This window comes from Sinohyriopsis cumingii, chromosome 5 (assembly GCF_028554795.1).
Source record: "Sinohyriopsis cumingii isolate HCF-2022 chromosome 5, ASM2855479v2, whole genome shotgun sequence".
Taxonomy (NCBI): Eukaryota; Metazoa; Mollusca; class Bivalvia; order Unionida; family Unionidae; genus Sinohyriopsis; species Sinohyriopsis cumingii.
Genome location: NC_142965.1, coordinates 34,868,240 through 34,887,605, shown reverse-complemented (window position 1 = coordinate 34,887,605; position 19,366 = coordinate 34,868,240). Strand labels below are relative to the sequence as shown.

Here is a 19,366-nt window from a genome sequence, read left to right as displayed (position 1 = left end):
ACATACGTACGTACGTACGTACGTACGTACGTACGTACATACATACATACATACATACATACATACATACATGCATGCATGCATGCATGCATGCATACATACATACATACATACATACATACATACATACGTACGTACGTACGTACGTACGTACATACATACATACATACATACATACATACATACATACATACATACATACATGCATACATACGTACGTACATACATACATACATACATACATACATACATACATACGTACATACATACATACATACATACATACATACATACGTACGTACGTACGTACATACATACATACATACATACATACATACATGCATACATACATACAGACATACAGACATACATACGTACATACATACATACATATACGATTGTTAAAGCTACTTTAAAAATCCAAATCACACACACACACACACACACACACACACACACACACACACACACACACACAGACAGATGATTTTATACACGTTTAGATCAGAAAATGCGGATCATTCAACCAAACGATATTTCCCCCACAGAGACTTGGCTGCTTTTGGAATCAGATCTCTTTATGTAATAGTGATACATTTGACAAAGTAGGTCCAAGATATCTAAGAAATACAATCACTAGCACGTATGTCACGAAGCTTCAATTACAAAAAGGATATCATTATCTGGAAATAATTCTAATAAAAACGCTTTGTGGTCCATGCAGCTTTTAATCGTTTGATTTGACATTCTCCCACGGAATTCGGTCCAACACAACGTGCATAAGTCTTGGAATCGAGAGTTCTATAAAAGTGTTCTCAATTTACCAACGTGTGACAATTTGAGCATGTTCAGTGCAATCCGTCTTCTTATATCAGTCATACATTAATGATTAATAAGTATTCGACGTTTATGCTGTGACTGTTCTTTGTGTTTCTTCTGAATCTGCACATCACCGAAGACAGATTCTGAATGTGTCTAGGTATCTATGGAACAGTCTGTGTGATGATTAGATTACAGTTTGTCTACACTCGTCATTATGGTATGAACAAATGAAGGTTTATCCATAATAGGTCGTTTTAGTATTATGCCAAAAACTGTCCTTAGACACATTTTGGACAAGCAAGTGAAGGCATTGACAGTTCGGTGGCTACTGAGCATGTTAATTGGAGGCTGACTCCTTATCGTAGAATGTAATGCCACAACTGGAACAATATACTTTGTTTCTTTATATACTTTGTTTCTATATCACGTGCACACAAATCATGCACCATCCAACTGTTAAATCAGTTAAGGGAACCTTATCATTCAGCTTCTCCAGCAATCGTCTATGCCACCGGGCAGAAAAAGTAGAAGTAAGTAATTCCCTATACCAGACAATGTCATTGCACAACAGGCGTATATCTGGTGATGTCATGAGTAATTCTTTTTATGAAAACTACTTATCACTCCTACAGTGCATGTATTAGGACATAATTTTTTAGTAAAAGTAATAAGATTGAAATTTTCTCTAAATTGTATTAAAAGTAGTTTTTCATTAAATTATATCGAAAGTAATTTTTTATTAAAATATATTGAGATTAAATTCATTTATTTCGGTATTACAATTATATACTATATAATGAAGATTGCGCCTTTATTAGCAAAAGGCAAAACTCGCTCGCACTATACATTTCCCTTGTATCGTAAGTCAGCAAAAAAACTACACTCAGTGAGTTGTGTAGGCGGCTGAACGAACAAATACCAAAGATTCCCTCTAAGTGGGTAAATGAACTGACGTGACAGAAGTATCTGTCTAATGACGTACATAGACCCAGACGATGTATTTTAATATACATGTATCCGAATCCAAATAAAGTGAATACTAGCCTCTTAAAGGCATGTAGAATTACATTTTTTAAAAATGACACTCATTACTGAAATAATCAATGCTGAATGCTGAATACCCACATTATCCGCGTGGCATGTATAGAAATTTGACATAATTTGTAAATGACTGGAGTAGCAATAGTAATTGGGGAATAATTATGTATTCTTTAGTATTCCATAATTTTCTCTTCAGTGAACATAATTAGTGGGACCGCTTTGCAGAAAAAGAAATACTTAATCGCATGAGAAAATGACTATGAAATAAAACGAGCTCAATGAAAGCAGAACAATATATCGAATTACATAAACGAATAATTAGCAATGTATGCTTACTCAGTATTTATGTAAACTTTGGTTCTATCCTTTGCTATAGATTCTTCTTCTCATGCAGACTACACATTAGTAATGCCTAGGCAAACTGAACTTAATGATTTTCACCAATCTTTTGATGAATAGATAACGAACGAGTATTTGTTTTGGAAAGTTGTTGTTCTTGGGTTTAATTCTCATTAGTAATGGGCACGAGGGTTTATATAAGCTGCAAATATAGGGTTCTTTGAAGAAGTGTAAAAATTTTGATTAGATAAATAGGATGACAACATTAGGAACTAACTCTTCACCAACCGAGAAAAGCACAAGGTGTAAAGAATCGTAATCCAAACACATCGATGCATCACACACACTCCAAGCACGATAAAACCTGAACAAAACACACTCCGAGCACGATAAAAACTGAACAAAACACACTCCGAGCACGATAAAAACTGAACAATAGTTACAAGTTGGAGTGCATAGACCACCACCCAATGTTTTAATTGTATTTAGTACTTTTTCTAATCGTTCGATGTAAAAGATAAGTAGATAATTCATTTATAAACAATCATGTAAAAATGATGATTAAGGACATAACCTTTTCACACGATGGTGATGAAATTTTCAAGCTCAATAATTATAACATTTGCACGGCGTTTTAAGACTTGTGGTTACCCACATGTTTGAAAATTAAAAAAATAAAATAATGTAATGACTGAACCGCTGAGAAAGTTAAACCCAAGAGCGGCTAATATACAGATTCCTGGTAACTAATCTATTTTGTTTATTGCAAACACATTAGATTTAGGAATAGAACTCGATTATCAAATAGTGAAGATCATTAACCATGTATCTATGTACCCTTCCTTAGGATTTAAGATCACAACCACACTGAAAATACTAGCGAGAGTGACAGAAGGTGCATCAACTGTATGTCCCCTATATGATACAGCTACGTCTGCGTTATTTACTAATAATGTATTAATAAGGGCATACATTGTCTTCTTGGGAGTTATTATACGACCTCGACTAATGCAGAATTGATTTACGAAAATAAAAGAGTCTTAATACTTTGCAAAAGGACAGATATATTGATTCTGAGTAAAGAATGCAGCGGAATGTTGCTTTATTGACATGGGTGTATCTTAGAGCAGTAATTTACAGAAGCAACAACAATAAAAAGGCACTCGTATTAATAATAATATTGTAAACAATTTTAATTATGATCGCCATAGGTTACCACCGGAAGTCAGATGCACACCTGATGATAGATTGCATGGAACATGACATAAATTAGCAAATGTTCAAGAAAGAATACACCTATGGATATCAGAAAAAGAAACACTGATACATAAAAACTGTATATTTAATTTATATCTGATGTTCCGGTACCGAACAACACGATAAAATCTATTTTATTCTAGAGACTGGCAAAGCAATTTAACTTTGCACTGTATTTGAGTCAAGCAGACTATAAAACTAGATTGAATTTAGTGTTCTATCGAAGGTTTACATACATATTCATGTCATTTTAATAGACCCTGAGATTCAGTTTCATTTACAATAGGTACAGTATGGTTGCCTATTTCCCATCTAAAATTCTTCCATGTTGTTTTTCTATCCTGGCTATAAGTTAATACTGCCATATATTATCGTTAAAGTGAAGTTCCATTTCGAAGAGTGTCGGTTACATATATAAACATCTTGTACAAATTGATTGGCTGGTCGCAATCAGAGTTTATCTTGTGCAAATTGATTGGCTGGTCGCAGTCAGAGTTACATCATCAGTTGGTGCTGGATTTCCAGATTAGGTGATCCCAGCAAGTAGACCTAAAAATGACTCCTGTACTCTTGTGGACGGTTATTAATGGAAACAAGGTATAATAATGTTGATAAAACACCTCCCTGTCGAATGCCCCGTTTAATTGGAAAGATTCTGATTTTGATTCGTTTAACAGGACAGTCCTTTGTATATCTGAGCATGATTTCACTATTACATGCAAACTATTCTCTTGAAGGCGTAGTTTTCTTAGTTTTAGTAAATGTCCTGCGTGATTCACAGTGTCAGGTGCCCTTTAAATACCTACGAAATCAACAAAAAGACTCCTGAACCTGCTTCAGAAGTGCAAAAAATAATTTCGTGTTGATTGAAGGATGCTGCCTCGCCGGGCACTTCATGGGGAATTTCCAAAGTGCAAGTGTCAGATATAGCTACATATGTTGTTTATGAAATCAAATTCAGGTCAGGTAGAAAATGAACAGTTTGATACATGGTCAAGTCCAAAATAAAATAATCTATAGCATATAATGAATAAAAAAATGTAAAACACAACGAAAATTAAATAGACATAAAAACGCCGATCTATAGAATAAGCACTTTATAGTTGAGCTATAGAATAAGCACTTTTCAAATAGTTTGTATAATACAGGCAATAGAAAAATAGCTATATAATTGTCACAGTCAGTTATAGATTTCCCTTTAAATAAACAACGAATCCTACTTTACAATCGCAAAGAATGCAACACTGGTCTGTTACTACATGATTCAATCTGTGAGTTTAGTCCCCCCCCAAACCCAAACGTAAAGTATTTCATTACAAGTGGATTTTATTCAAAAGATATGTTCATCAATACGGAACTCGTCCATTTGTTTATCATTTACAAATATGTCTGTAGACGGTGTGTACAATTTAGGAGAAATATTTAGCAAAGAGTCGAGTTATCTCGTCCGGAGCAGACGCTAATTCGCCGTCCTATTTTAACTCAAAACAACAACATTTGGAATAGTTGGCCTTGCTATGTTACCTGGTGCTCAGCTTCTAAAAAAGCCTAACGTTTAATTTGGCTTCTTGATCTGAGTCTTTGAAATTTGCTTCTTCGTGAGCCTGTCTCGCAAATTCTCGAGTATATCTAGCTTCATTTGTTGCAGCTTTATATTTTTTGTAAGATTCACGAGTATGCCCTCGCGCCTGTCCATTTTCGTTCTTTATATCCGAAAGTATCATGATTTATTGTGGGCTTTTTTAACTTCAGGGATAACCAATAGGGTTTGGTGCGAAAGACCTGAAAGCTACATCCCTCCGAACAGAAATTAATTTACTATTAATGTTTTATATTTCTTAAGGAGATTGGGGGAGCTATTTTCGGTCTGCTTTTAATAGTCTATCTATTTCAAGATGGTGGGCTAGTAATTTCTCAAATCCACATCAAGATCGGGATGCGCTAAGACGAGGATTACAATACTTTGCAGCCGCAATAGTGAGAGTGCAATACACGTCTTGTGTTTTGAAAAAAAAAACAGTCAAGAACTCAATCTAGCTTTATTCTATGTAGACAGGACAGACCAAACTTGCATCTTAATTGAAAACAAATGCGTAGAGATAAGGCTGTTGTTTTATTAATGGGTATTCTTATTTGTGTGTACTTAATAAAAGTGGGGGATAGGCAATTTTTTTTAATCATATGTTTGTTTGACTAATGGGTTTTGGGGTGGGGGTGCAGTGCCTCTACAACAGTGGCTCTACAACAGATTGCTTCGGATTATCATGTTGTGTGCAGCACTCATACGCACGAATGCCTATACCACCGACTTTGTAGCATCATTTTTGGGTGATGTGCGCATGGTCTAGATCAGGGGTGGGAAAACTACGGCCCGCCAAGGGCTTTCATGCGGCCCGCCAAGGGTTTTCATGCGGCCCGCCAAGGGTTTTCATGCAGCCTAGGAACAAGTCCTCATTCGCACTGACTCTGTTTATCAAATAAATGTGCTTCTTTTGAAGTTTAAGTTTAAGTTTTCAAATATTAACAACATATTAACAACTGAAAATTAATTAGATGTTATTTAGAAAAACCCTTTGTTTTTGCTATTTCAAATATTAATTATTTTACTTAATGAACTACGCGGCCCGCGACAAGGTGTAAATTTGTGTATGCGGCACTTGCACTGGAAAGTTTGCCCACCTCTGGTCTAGATGCTATAGGGGCTGCTGGTTACAGGCAAGGTGAAAGGTGTTGTTTACCAGCAGACCCACGTTTGAATCTTATTCGAGTACGAATTAAAATTTCCCTAACCTGTATTAATATGTTACTGATTCGCATTTGTAAAGTCTTTAATATTACGAATATCATATTATAAAGCATTCTTTTGTAGAATCAGGGGATATAACTTTCCGTTCTGTTAAACATATGAGAAGATTAACAGCTCTTCATCAAGAATTTCTACGTTTTGAATAGAATTGAATAGAATCCTCATTGTAGATGAAACATTATTTTCTGGAATTGTTTACGTTTCTGTCTGTTCTTTTGTTTATTAGTTGTTTCTGATTTTGTACCTTGTAACAAACCAAACTTTTTGACTCCTTCGTTGAGCTCAGAAGAAGTAGCTGGGAAAAATCAAAATTGTAGTTATAAACGCAGCGTTTTACTATACTAGCAAAGTTTAATATTGTTTCGATATTCTTGTATATTAGATAAGAATCACCGGAGAAGCAGACAAGTGGATGGTCAGAATAAATAACAATATCCTTCTGCCAATTTTCGAGAGGTTGAAAATTCAGTCACCGTTGATAACGAGTAAACTGGCTTTATTTTCTTGAACTGAGCAGTGATTGTTTTGCCCAGGGACACTGTACATTGGATAACAAAGAGTTTCTCTCATATCAATATATTTTGGTAAGCTGCACATATTTGCATCTGAACCGGTATGAGATGCGATGGTTTGCTTATAAACGGGTCAGCTGGACAACACTTTTCTTTCCTATGTCCATTCTAAATTCGCCTCAAATATTTACCAATGCAAGTCGTTTCTAAAAAAAAAAAACCGAATAAATTACTACATATAGCTGTACAAACTCCATACATAAGATTACTGTTTCCTGTTATTATCTAGCTTTTGCTGCTGGAACAAATGCTTTCTGATATGAGCTTTGTTTTAGAGCATGCAACAGCGTATAATACTGTAATAACTGCAAGCAAGCGCCACTCGTGTCAAAAACACGATGCTTCATGATCAGTAAAGACCTATACGAAAATGTTACATACGGAATGTCCTCAGTGATAATCACACACTATGAAGTGAATCAAAGACATTCCGACATTTTCCTGTATGTCCGTAACCTTCAATTCAGTAGTAGTTATGGTGCGAAATAATGCGCGTGACATTTGTGAAATAATAGGCACAATTCCGAGGTTCGTAAAAATAAAATATCATAGGATATAAGTACAGTTTATGGCCTCGAAAAGATTTTGTCAGATTAGATCAATATAAAAGGGAAAAATGCTTTTGTTAAGTTTTGTATAAAACACCAAACATGAATTGCCCATAATTGGGTAAGAATATTACTATAAGTAGACAGTCTTACATCTGACAAACCGCGTGTGGGTTAAAGTGTCACATAAGACCTGACGTCTATTTTGTATATGCAGATCCAGGTAATTCACTTACCAGAGAAGGATTGTTATGTATCAATCGCTCACATTATCTAGAGTCAGTGTCATCGGTATAACAACCTATACAACGTGTAAGCTTTCAGACGTTGATATTTCATGTTCAATATATGTGCACAATGCCTGTTTTAGTGGTTAAGCTAAACGATTAACAATCGTTATTTAACGGTTCAATTCCTATGTGTGCATTATTCTTTGATTGACATACCCAAATGAACCAGGATAAGGCAGGTAGACAACATAAATATTCAGTCAGGATGACTGAAAGAAACACGAAGGTGTGCTCGTCACTATTTCGTACAGGAAATATTTAAATTAAAGCTGACAAAAATCTTGGTGACTTTCGTTAAGTTTTAGTTATAATTTTGAGAAAGAAGAGAGGAAACATTTAACAGCTATGAATTCTCTACAGAGGGAGGTTTTGAACAATAATAGGAACTTTCTTCAGAAGAATGTTATATGGACGAATGAACTGGAAAACAGGCTTGTCAACAGTGGAATCCTGACTGAATCTGTTCAAAAAGAAATACGGGTAAGTCAGTATACTACTACATATTTACAAGTTAGATTAAATTATCTCTATGTTTCCGGTGGTAGTAGTAGTAGTAGCAGCTGCAGCTGTAGTAGTAGTTGTAGTAGGTAGTAGTAGTAGTAGATATTCGTATGCGGCCTTATAAAAAAGACAAGGGTTCGAGTATTTGTTTGGTTTGGTGTTGTATGGCATAGGAACATAGGTAGGTTTGTCAGTACCTTGACAAATGGAAAAGTACGACCCACGAGAAGCTACTGGTAAGCTTTCCCGCGAAAACACGATAGCCTAGCATGGGACTCGAACCGACGGAGACAGAGATAAAATGACAGTGATTTGTAACTGTGAGCGCTTCAGACCACTCGGCCGCTCGGGGCCCCTTGTTGGTTCGTAATAAGTATTATTTGTTAACAATATCCCTCAGTACAAGATATTTTACCCCCCCCCCCCCCCGTGATAAAATGTGTTCATCGGATGAATTGTACCAGTAGGACAATTGTATGGAATTTGGCAAAGTATATGTATTTAGCATTTGAAATGAAAAAGCAAGTTATGTCACTTGATCCAAATTGCAAATAGAAGCCTCAGTTGAAATGTATATGAAACTATTTTTCATTACTAATTATGTGCATGCATTTTAATGCTTAAGAGTAAATAAAGAATTGGAACAAAAATATATTCGACTAATTTGTATCAATTTGCCTTTTGGCTTTATTATTCGTTCACATAAGAAGGAAATCGATATTCAACAAATTAAAATACTTCATTGTTGGTCGTAAAAGACTAGTACATGTTGTTCAAACTGTTCTGGTTTAGGCTGTTTTCTTACAGTTTACATTGGGATGCTGTACCTACGTAGATGATCATTACCTTAAAATAAATCCAAAAGGGCACTCATATGCAAGTAAAATCATTATCTGCTTACGGGTCCCATGTTAACGCTTAAAAATTCATTTAGTTTGCTCGTCATTCATTCATTCGATAATTTACCTATAATTACAACTGTTTGATTTGTTTTTATTTGTTGGATTGTGTTTTGTTGGTGTGATTTTGGTGTGTTTTTTTAGTTCTTGTTGGTGGGGCCCCGATTGGCCGAGTGGTTTAAAGCGATCTTTCTTGAGAAAGCTTGCCAGTAGCTTCTCGTGGGTCGGTGTTTGTTCCCGGGATTTTCCAGGGTTTTTCCTCCTCCATTTATACTGGCCGTCATGTATAGCTTATCTTATGCAGAAAAATGGCGTTAAACCCTACAACAACAACATGTTCCTGTTGGTAGTCTTTTTATTTAAAGTTTAAAACAATGATTAATTACCAATGGCTAAATATTAATTAGATGATTCGTATACTAATACAAATTGTTTTAATACGACTTGGGAGTGTTCAGCATATAGGAAATTTTAAATATTTAAAGACATGCTACCTGCGGATTTAAGGTGGTGAAACTTTTCTCCAAAGAATTATTTAAAATGATCCTCAAAAATAATTTAAAAGGAAGAAGAGATTATAATTATCTCTATAGCAGCCATCAAATTCTTTCTTGTTTCATAATGATCTTAAATGGTTTGATATACCAGTAATGTACTTGTATAATAGTCATACTTCGAGACAATTTGCGGTGAAGAAATGTTTAGCTGGTATTTAACGAGAATAAATGAAATTATGTAGTCGATCTGGTCTTGAGACAACATGCCCCTACCCCAATACATAAGCCATCTGCAGCTTAACAGAAGTTCATTATCTATCGTTAAGTGTGTTCCAAAGAAACCAATTTACTTATAAGCTGCGCAAAAACACGAGATAAAGTTTTGAACAAGTGGAACTTGTTCCAAATCAAAACGTGTCTGGTCCCGTCATGTTTGCAAATACGTATCGTATTCTTCTATATTACATGGAGCTATTCATATTTGACAATTATATTTTGTGTCCTCGATTACTATGCTAAACAGATACACTATAATTAACGCTGAGCAGAGTATGCGCTATGAATATGGAAGCTCACACGTACAAACACATCGTCTGCTTAAGTAATGACTCAGAATCAATAATAACTCAAACAAGTTCGTTTATTAGGTGTTTCTAATTTCTTTTCTTTGGTACCATTATTTTCTGATGTGAAAAACATGTAATATAATTTACTCATGACTTGAACTGAGATATGACTTGAACTGAGATAGTGGAGTGAAATAAGAGAGATTTGCCCAAAAATGAGACTGTTGCTAATCGCTGTTTAACATACTCGTCTTCAAAATCAACACCAACCAATTATATTATCAAACGAAGTACTATAACACTCAGTTGATAGGTAGACCAGGTCCAACTTTTCTCTGACAAGAGATCATTTACTGCTTAAATTTGTAAGTTTGGTGTCATTCATTTATGATTGGATTAAATCAATATAATCAGCAGCCAATTAATCAGCCTTGTGCGTGCTGAGGAATAATTACAACCTCAATGTTATTAGTTTAATAATTTTAGTTATAATCTCCCACCTAAAAACAATATACACGAACACTGTCTCTTACGTTCATGTTGTTTTCATATGCTGATTAAATGTCGTGTTTCTTCTGATACTTCGAATGATATCATGACGAACTATTCAATAAAAGTTTCTTAAGATACAATAATACAAACATAGTATGCAATATTACCCACAGGACAGATTCAAATGTCTGTAAGCGATATACCCGAATCCTTTACCTCATTATGCATAAACGCATGGTGGATCCGGGTGGCCGATTGGTCTACAGCGCTCGCCTTCATCGATCGCTGCCATTTCTCAACTGTCTGCGTTAGATTGAGTCTCGGGCTCGGCCAATACCGGTATTTGCAACACATTGCCAGTAGCTTCCCATGGGTCGGTGGTTCTTATCGGGCTCTTCCTCCACAAGTTATGCTGGCCGCCATGTATCGTGTGCTGAAACTTGGCTTTAAACCCCCAAAAAACAACATAAACGCAAATAGTCACGCACATTCATTATAGCTTTACTGTATAAAATGCATGAAATGTTCTTCATTACAAGGCATAAAATTACCGACAACAGGCGTGGAATCATTACCTATGACATGTGTGTCAATGATTCTATATAAAGGATTGCCATGAAAATAATCATAGCCTAAAAACAGAACAGTCAAGCAAATTGTCATAACTTTGTGGTTGATCAAGGTTGAAACTTGATTCTAAACCTCATTTTGAAAAAAAATATACATAGCAGCTATCATATCAACAACTATTCTACTGTGTCTCAGTAATCGTGTCGACTAATTTTAGATTGTACGAATAGTACATTGTCGAGTGCTGGTTTTGATAACGGATGTTTTTTTTTTTTTTTAAAACTTAATTATACAGTACGAGATGTCACAGTCCATACTTTTACTATTGCTATAAATGGTCCAATTAAATTGCAAAATATATTTTTATGCTTCAAAATAAAAACCCCCACCAACCATCGAAGTTCAAAGCATTGAAAAGATCTAAGAGTTATGATACACATATCCTATCAAGAAAGAAGAATAGAAAAACATCAGCTTGAATTCAAAAGAACATGAGCTTATTTAAGCAGATAAATGTACCACCATAATTACTACATTTGCTAAATTAGCCATGTGTTGCTGTGTCTATGCTTCCACCAAAATTATACGTTTTCTAGGTTAATACCAGATCATACATACATAAATCATACATACATACATACATACATACATACATACATACATACATACACATACATACATACATACATACATACATACATACATACATACATACATACATACATACAAGTAGTAATCGGGGATACAGTGGGACACATGAGGACATACAAGGAAAAACACCCTGGGAACGTATAGGAACAATACTTTTCAGATCACCCTGTGAACGTATAGGGACAAGGGGAATTTAACAAGGGAATTTTAACATGGGTTGAACTATAGAGGGACAAAAAGTATTGGGACTGTATAGGGACAATCGCTGCAGAAGGAATGCATGAAATTGTTGACGGGAACTACTGCCTCGTCTCCATCTAGATCGGTACCATCCGTTTCGTTCACTTTGAATTTTAGGTACAAGTAACTGCTGTCCAGATCGAAGTAATCTTCGGGCTCTTCCTGTACAAATTCGCAGTGAACCTGATAGGTGTTTCCACCTTCCTCGTTAGTGACCGTGGTAAAATTCACTTTGAAAGGAATGACACGCAGTAACGGTACGGAGGTGTGTCCTACCACGTTGTACTCCACCACATCGGAGTACACAAAGATCAAATTGAGTCCTTCGTTCCAAAAGCCCTGCAAAAATTCATATTACTATTGATTTTTGGGCTCACATTCTGTGATACCAACTGTGGATGTTCACCCAAAATTTTAAACAAATGACCATTAAACCTAACGGACAACGTTTCGTTATCTTGAAACTTCATCAGTCGGCGACAGGTCACTTTATGGTACTCAATCTTAACAATTTTTGGGGGTCTATTCAGGGCTTTTCCAAACGTTGCCTTGAATATGTCAGCAATTGTATCCACCAATGTTCACCGCTAAAATAATAGCCTGATGCAATTTGCTTGCTGACTTTGTGTAACCTGAAAACTCTATTTTATTCATCTCTTCTTGCAAGTCGGGGTCACTCGAAGTCAGAGGAGTGTCTAAAAGAGAATTGTTGTTGGAGTGGTTATTGTTGGAGTGGTGACTGACGTAGGACACAAGACACCTGTTGTTCCCGCTTGAGGAGTATTTCAGGGAAGGATTGGGAAGAGGGTAACCGATGCAACAGCTTAATAAAATGGTCCACAATTGTTTGTCTCCTTGTTGCAAACTCAAGTTGGCAATAGCAGCACCGATGACACACCACACCACAAAGATTTGGGAGAAAAATACGATTTGCGTTTAGGCACACGTTCTCCACACCATACCCACAAGGGCTGCTTTTGTAGATCTTGCAGGGAAGAACTGGGTGAAAGAGTGGTCACGGTGGTAGTGGCAAATGAGGCTGTGTTGAAGGACATGATGATCACTTCTTTTTATAGTCGATGACCTAAGAAGCGTCGATCCAAGAATCAAAACTGGGTGGATATCCTTTCCAACGTACTTTGACTTCTTTGACACGTCGTTTTCCAACTTTTCAGGTTCTTCATTCGAGAATGCTTTCGATGTCGTACACTTCGTCTTCTTTTTTGGTCATACGTTTCTAACAAGTAAAACGTTAATTTTAACACTACCCTGCTCATGTCTTCCAATTTATTGACGGCAGGATGATGGCCACGCACTCTTTCAATGACACGAAACAAGTCCGAGGTCCAGTTGGGTGAGTAACCTTTGTCGAAAGTTCATTTGGTTTTGCCAATGCGCACACAATCTCCTGTTGTCAACACCCGATCTATCTTGGGGACAGTCACCGTCTGGGACGTACAGGCGCTCAGAAACGGTCACTTCCTTCTCGGGAGTCACTTTTTGTGGGGCACATCCGATGCTTCGATGGTAAGATTGGTAGTACGCATGGACCAAGTGCGGAAAAACGTCGATGTACTTGAAAGTGTGTCGATGCGTAAAATATTTCCACATACGTTCTTTCAAAGTGCGTTGAGAATGTTTCACGATGATCCTTGGTTTCGGTATTCACGGTGGTGAAAACATTAATGTCACGTTTCTTTAATTCTTTTTGGAAAGCTTGGTTCAGAAAGTTGGTGCCTTTGTCGGTTTGCCATCAAAGAGAGTGACGACCACTTTGTTTTAACACCAGTTTTAAGGCTTGCATTAACAAACTGCTCGATTTGGAAGTCAATGGCACGATCCAGGCAAATTTGGAAAAGACGTCGATGACACAAAACAAATATTTGTAGCCACGATTGTAGGTGGCCAAATGAGAGACATCGGCTAAATTGGTTTGCTATTGATGATCTATGCCCTCCACTCTTGTGCGACGTCTGGAACATTTTCATCGAATGGTATGTGTAAAGTGTACGTGGCTTGTTCTTGTAACCATCGATGAACTTGAGATGAACGGAGACTTTCAGACGGTTTTGGCAGCACGATACAATTTGTGAACTTCTTCGTAATCCGCAGGATGGTATGGATCTTAGGAAATACAAGCTACCAACTTATCCATTTTTGTTAATAAGTCACCCACTTTTCACTGATGGTACTCTTTTTCTCGTGTGGTATTTTCTTGGATCGTAATGCTTTCCGTGTCCGGCGAGCAAAAGGTGTTGAGGAGGAGGATGTCTGAAAATGGGTAATCGGTTCTTGTATCATTTCTGTCTTCACCTTCCTTTTCTCTTCTGTGGAAGAAGGAGTGGCCATCATATTTGTAATCCATCCAATTCTGGATGTTGGTGGTCTTGTTGACTTGCATACTTTCTCTGGTGGTGTTGTTAACTTGCGTACGTTTTCTGGTTTAGTTTGAAACTCTTCTTCTTCTCCTTATTCTGTCTTGGTCACTGGAGTAGTTGTGGTGGTGGACTTTTCATCAGGGTCTTAAAATCTTTCAGAGTCGGCTGAGCTGTTTCGTCTACAGCTTTCTGGTGAAAGGGCTGCATTCGTTGCAATAGTTAACCGTACCTTTGCGACTTTTTGGTTTCGGATAAATCCTCGCGATCCATCAACGATTGCAATTCATGTTGAAACTGGGACATCTCTGTCAAATGAGGATTAGGACGCAAATGCGGAGTTCGTTGTTCTTAACAACGATGGTATTTCATCCATCGTTTGTAAGGCACTAAGCCAGTTTTTGTCCTTCCATTCGAATAAAAACGTCACGTCTGAGATTTTTGACTCCAGAGGTCCCTTTTATCTTCTTGATTCTTTTATCTTGGACCCATGGATAAAACACCTCCAAACAGTCTTCCCAGCATGGGTCCCGCTATTTCCTTTGAAAAGAGGTCCTAAAAAAGTCCTCCGCGTTGCACAATCATATTTTTCGTTTGACATTTGTGGATTTCCTTTTGGACCATTTGGCGAAGAACGTATTGATGTTTGACTAAGCATTCTTTCTGGTGTTTAGACAAAGGTATTGTTCCTTTCAAGACATTCAGACAACATTCGCTCACGGTATCGATGACATCTTCGGAGCTGTTTGAATGAGTTGTGTCCGCATGGATGAAGGAGCTTTGGACAGGACAGACAACATGTCCTAATGTTTGGCTAAAAGAGGAGGAAGTCCTTTTCTTTTCTTTTTTAGCCAGATAATGGTGTACACTTATTAAGGGACATATTTTTGGTTCAGGAGCAACTATACCTGATCCCCATCGTTTAACGCAGGTCTTCTTTACACTGAAATGCGTCGCCACTGGTTGTCTTTACGTCGTATCAACTTGATGACAGGCATCACACGTCGTGGAGGGGTTCGGAAGGGACTAAATCGGGACAGTTCTTGCTTGGACAAATCCTGTAAAATCTGTAACATGCCCGATCTCTCTTGGACTTTGATTTTGGGGGGAAGGTACTTTGTGAGCAACTGTTACTGCAGCTAAAGAGGTTGAGGATGTCACCGCTAAGGGAGAAGTTCTTGGAGATGAGGGTTTCTATTGTTTCATCAAATGAGGAAGAACGGGTGTCAAATTGTGCTTGGCTGGCATCACTAGCAACGGAGACATAGAAGAACCCGAGACTACTGGAGACGTGGTCACCGTCGCTGTAGGTCGTGGCCTCTTGCGGGAAGAAGCTGTTTTCTGGGGTCGTTTTTCTGGGCTGTTCGTTTTCTTTTTTTTGTAGGCTTTTATTTCTCTGTAGCTGTGACCTGGTATTGATACCAATGCTCTTTTTCTTTTGGAACCGTTTGACTTTTTTGGCAGTGGCTTTTTCTTGAGGAGAACTTTGGGGGTATTGGGATCCCATTTCAAGAGGGAGCTAATGACGAAACATCCGTGAGAACCGTTACCGCCAGCTTTCAAATTAATTTGCTTTTTGGTTTGAGTGTTGATGCGAGGATCGGCCAATTGTGTCAACGCTACTTTGTTTCTCTCAAAAAAAATTTCGTTTGATGTGGAATGTGAATAATGCCCTGCAGTAATTGACATGCTGTCACCGTAAACCATCGCAAGACTTCTTTGACACTGGGTTCTAAGACACGAGCACGTATTTGTGGATTTTTTTCTTGACTGATGCCGTACAAGGCATGAATCAATTTGACGGGAAGATGAGACTGAAGGAACGTCATGTTCCCGCTGTGTGAGACAGACCCAAAGTGACCGAGGTTTTTCTAGATTTTTTGTTGTTGTTGTTAAGTCGACGACGTGGACGTTACAGGACAAGCCCTCTTGGCACTAGTGGTGAAGCAGATGGGTACGATATCGCAAATAATTGGGGAAGGGTGTTTTTTTTTTTAAATCCACGAGTAAATATGCGTGTGGGGTTTGAGTGGCATCGTCGTACGCATCGTACGCATGAGTCAGCCAAGGCGTTTCTAACTGTTTTTTTAAGACTTGCACTTGCGATTTATCTCTAGGGCTTTAAAACAAGACGAAGTAATGAGCACTGAGACTGATGGTGCGATGGGATTTACTTTGTTCAAACAAATTTTGAGTGATGTAAATGATACTGGCCCTTAGCGCGTAAACCACAGTTTTATTTCTTCTTCGTGTTCTACTAACATGTCGTCAAAGAGGACCAGATGGGTTTGATTGGGGTCAGAGACGATCCCGTCGTCTTCGCCAAGCATGCCTTCCACAAACACGATGGAATCGTTTTGACTTTATCGCAAGAGACTGTATGCCGATTGCCAGTCTTTGTAACGCCACACGATCCGTTGATTTGGACGATCGATCAAATGATGTTTATGTTCGACCAAATGTTTGACAAATTAGTTTTTGCCTGAACCGATAGGTCTGGCAGTTAACATGTTAAAGGGATGGCGAAGATACAAGGCCTCCCAACTATCACGACATAAGTATTCGTCGATGACTTTGAAAGTGCAGGAAGAGAGAGTAGAGACAGGAGAGGTAGCCGTAGTGCAGGGAATGTCACTTTTGACACGAAGACAAACAAGACAAGAGTTTTTATAATTTTTTCAGGAAACGTTTATTTCAACACATGTTTAAAATGGAACAAAACGAAAGATAAAATTACATAAAGGCCTAATGGTTAAATACAACGATAAAATACACACCAAAAACGATCAAAATGGAATATAAACCAGTGACTGTACAACGTGTTTTTGGTAACAAAGGTGTGTTGGGTGACGGTGTAATGTTCTTACAGTCCCTATACTAGGTACAGTCACACAGGTGTCCTCCCGGAATGGTCTAACTGGAATGTCTATGACAATTCTGTCCTGAAAGGAGTGGTTGTCCTCAGTGTCTAGTTTTTTTTCTTCTGACACTGTCACTAACACAGGTTTAAAAGTTACGTTTTCACTGGACGTTTGAATTTAGGAAAAAAAAAGTTTGGACATAATTGACCACTTCTTTGGTCCATGCCTCGAAACCCAACTTTTCCAGTCACGTACACCTGTCAAGTGAGGGTGTAAGTCACAAGTTACACACACATCTTCAGTACCTAAAAGTTGACGAATCATTTTTTTAACGTAAAGGTCAAGACGTATCCAGATAAAAGTGTAAGGCTTTTAACAGAATGAGTCTCTTGTGGACACTTAAAGGGGCCACTTTCATGTTTTATTTGGTGGTAGGTCTGTTCGTAAAGGGTCTACAAGAAATCGGCTTTTAAACGAAATCCCAGTTCTCATAATAAGTGTTGATATTCCTCCACCTTTTGAATACTCTCATTGATTTCCTGCCACGGAATCTGCTGTATCACCACTGATAAAGGTCGTGGCATGGTAGCCCGTTTTTATGCCTCTTTTTGCCGGAAAGAATAAGTGTCTGTTCTGCACAGAGATAGTCATACTCCAGTGGCGAATCTAAATGGTTTAGCCACTAACTTGCACATCACACACCGTTCAGAAGTTTCCTCTTGAACTAAGTATACGTTGTGTACAAGATTTTGGTAACCCTCTAACTCTTCCTCTGGAAGTTTTTGCATTAAGTCTACCTTGTAGTAAAAAGAATGAGTCACAACAAACCAATCCTTCTTCCTTCTCGTCCACGTCCTGTTTAACAATGTCTGACCACTGGAACACTTTCGTCTGAATCAGTCTTCGCATAACATTCAAGTACCAGTGGTTTAAACATTGGTGACGTGACGGATGCATTGTTCCTTGCGTTTCACTGTATTTTGACCAGCTCTCGCTAAATGCGTCATCTCAACTCCACAGGCAAACTACGAATGTTATCTTGCAACGTGTCCATGATGATGTCATTCAGTATTTATACCCATGTTGGGGTCACTTCTAATTGCCCTTATTTTATTTAAAATCTTCTCCTAGAGCGAAAGTAACGGACATAGTGAGTAATTTCTGACCACTGCCATTCGGGGTAACGGTCAAGAATGGTACTGAAATCTTCTAATGTAAACTGTCAAAAGCGAAATAAACAGATGAACGCAGATTTGATCCAGAAAAATCTGACGAGTTTATTGACTTGTGTTAATTTCTTATTGTAAATTTCTAGACACAAATGTTTCTCAGTCATCAATTGAGATTTTGCTCTGGCAAGTCCCTGCCAAACTTCCTTGAAGATCTTCTCTTGCAATTTGTTTGGTAATCCTTGAATATTCCTTTTTAAATGGAGTTTACATACTTGTCTAGGTGTTGTCCAACGTTTGATTCCTAGCCAGCTGGCTTATTCAATGACAAGGGTTCCACTAAAGGTAGGTAGTGACAATGCGGAGACCATCGAGCATGTTCCAGATAAGTCGAATCTTTCCGCATGAAGTGACACTTGACTTTATCCCATACACCCAAGTAGAAAAATCCGGCTCTGGCTAATTCTTCGGGAGTAAGTCCTCCCAGATATTCAGACAATTTTCCTTGGAACTTTGAAAATGACTTTCAAAGTCCCATTATTCAGGCAAACGCACAAGGAACGAATATTCGTCTTGCACAGGCTCATTTCGATGAGGGTAGGGTGAAATCCGCAGGAGTTTGCTTAGGGTTGAATTACATCCGTAGGGTGGTAGCCGCATGGTTTCATGTTGAAAATGACATTGACAACGAAAACCAGTGAAGTGATAAAGTGTTCTGTAATGAGTGGCATCCCTTTCGCATTCGTCAGGTTTGACACGCACATCATCACTTTCCATGGTAGGTATGGCAGTAGTGGTAGTAGTAGTAACAGCAAAGTTCTCATGGTTTTATACTGTATGTTTCTATGTATGTACTTACGTACAACTTGC

The 19,366-nt window shown here is 37.8% G+C and overlaps 1 protein-coding gene across 1 annotated transcript in view; it reads left to right on the top strand.

The window, feature by feature from the left end:
• Window positions 1–7,606: 7,606 nt before the first annotated feature.
• The window catches only part of LOC149798923 (uncharacterized), a 54,913-nt gene continuing 43,153 nt past the window's right edge, over window positions 7,607–19,366 (top strand). The window contains exon 1 of the mRNA XM_089957834.1: window positions 7,607–8,155. Within this exon, the coding sequence (XP_089813960.1) occupies window positions 8,021–8,155 (135 nt within the window). The 5' untranslated portion in view covers window positions 7,607–8,020. The remainder of the gene's footprint in view (window positions 8,156–19,366) is intronic.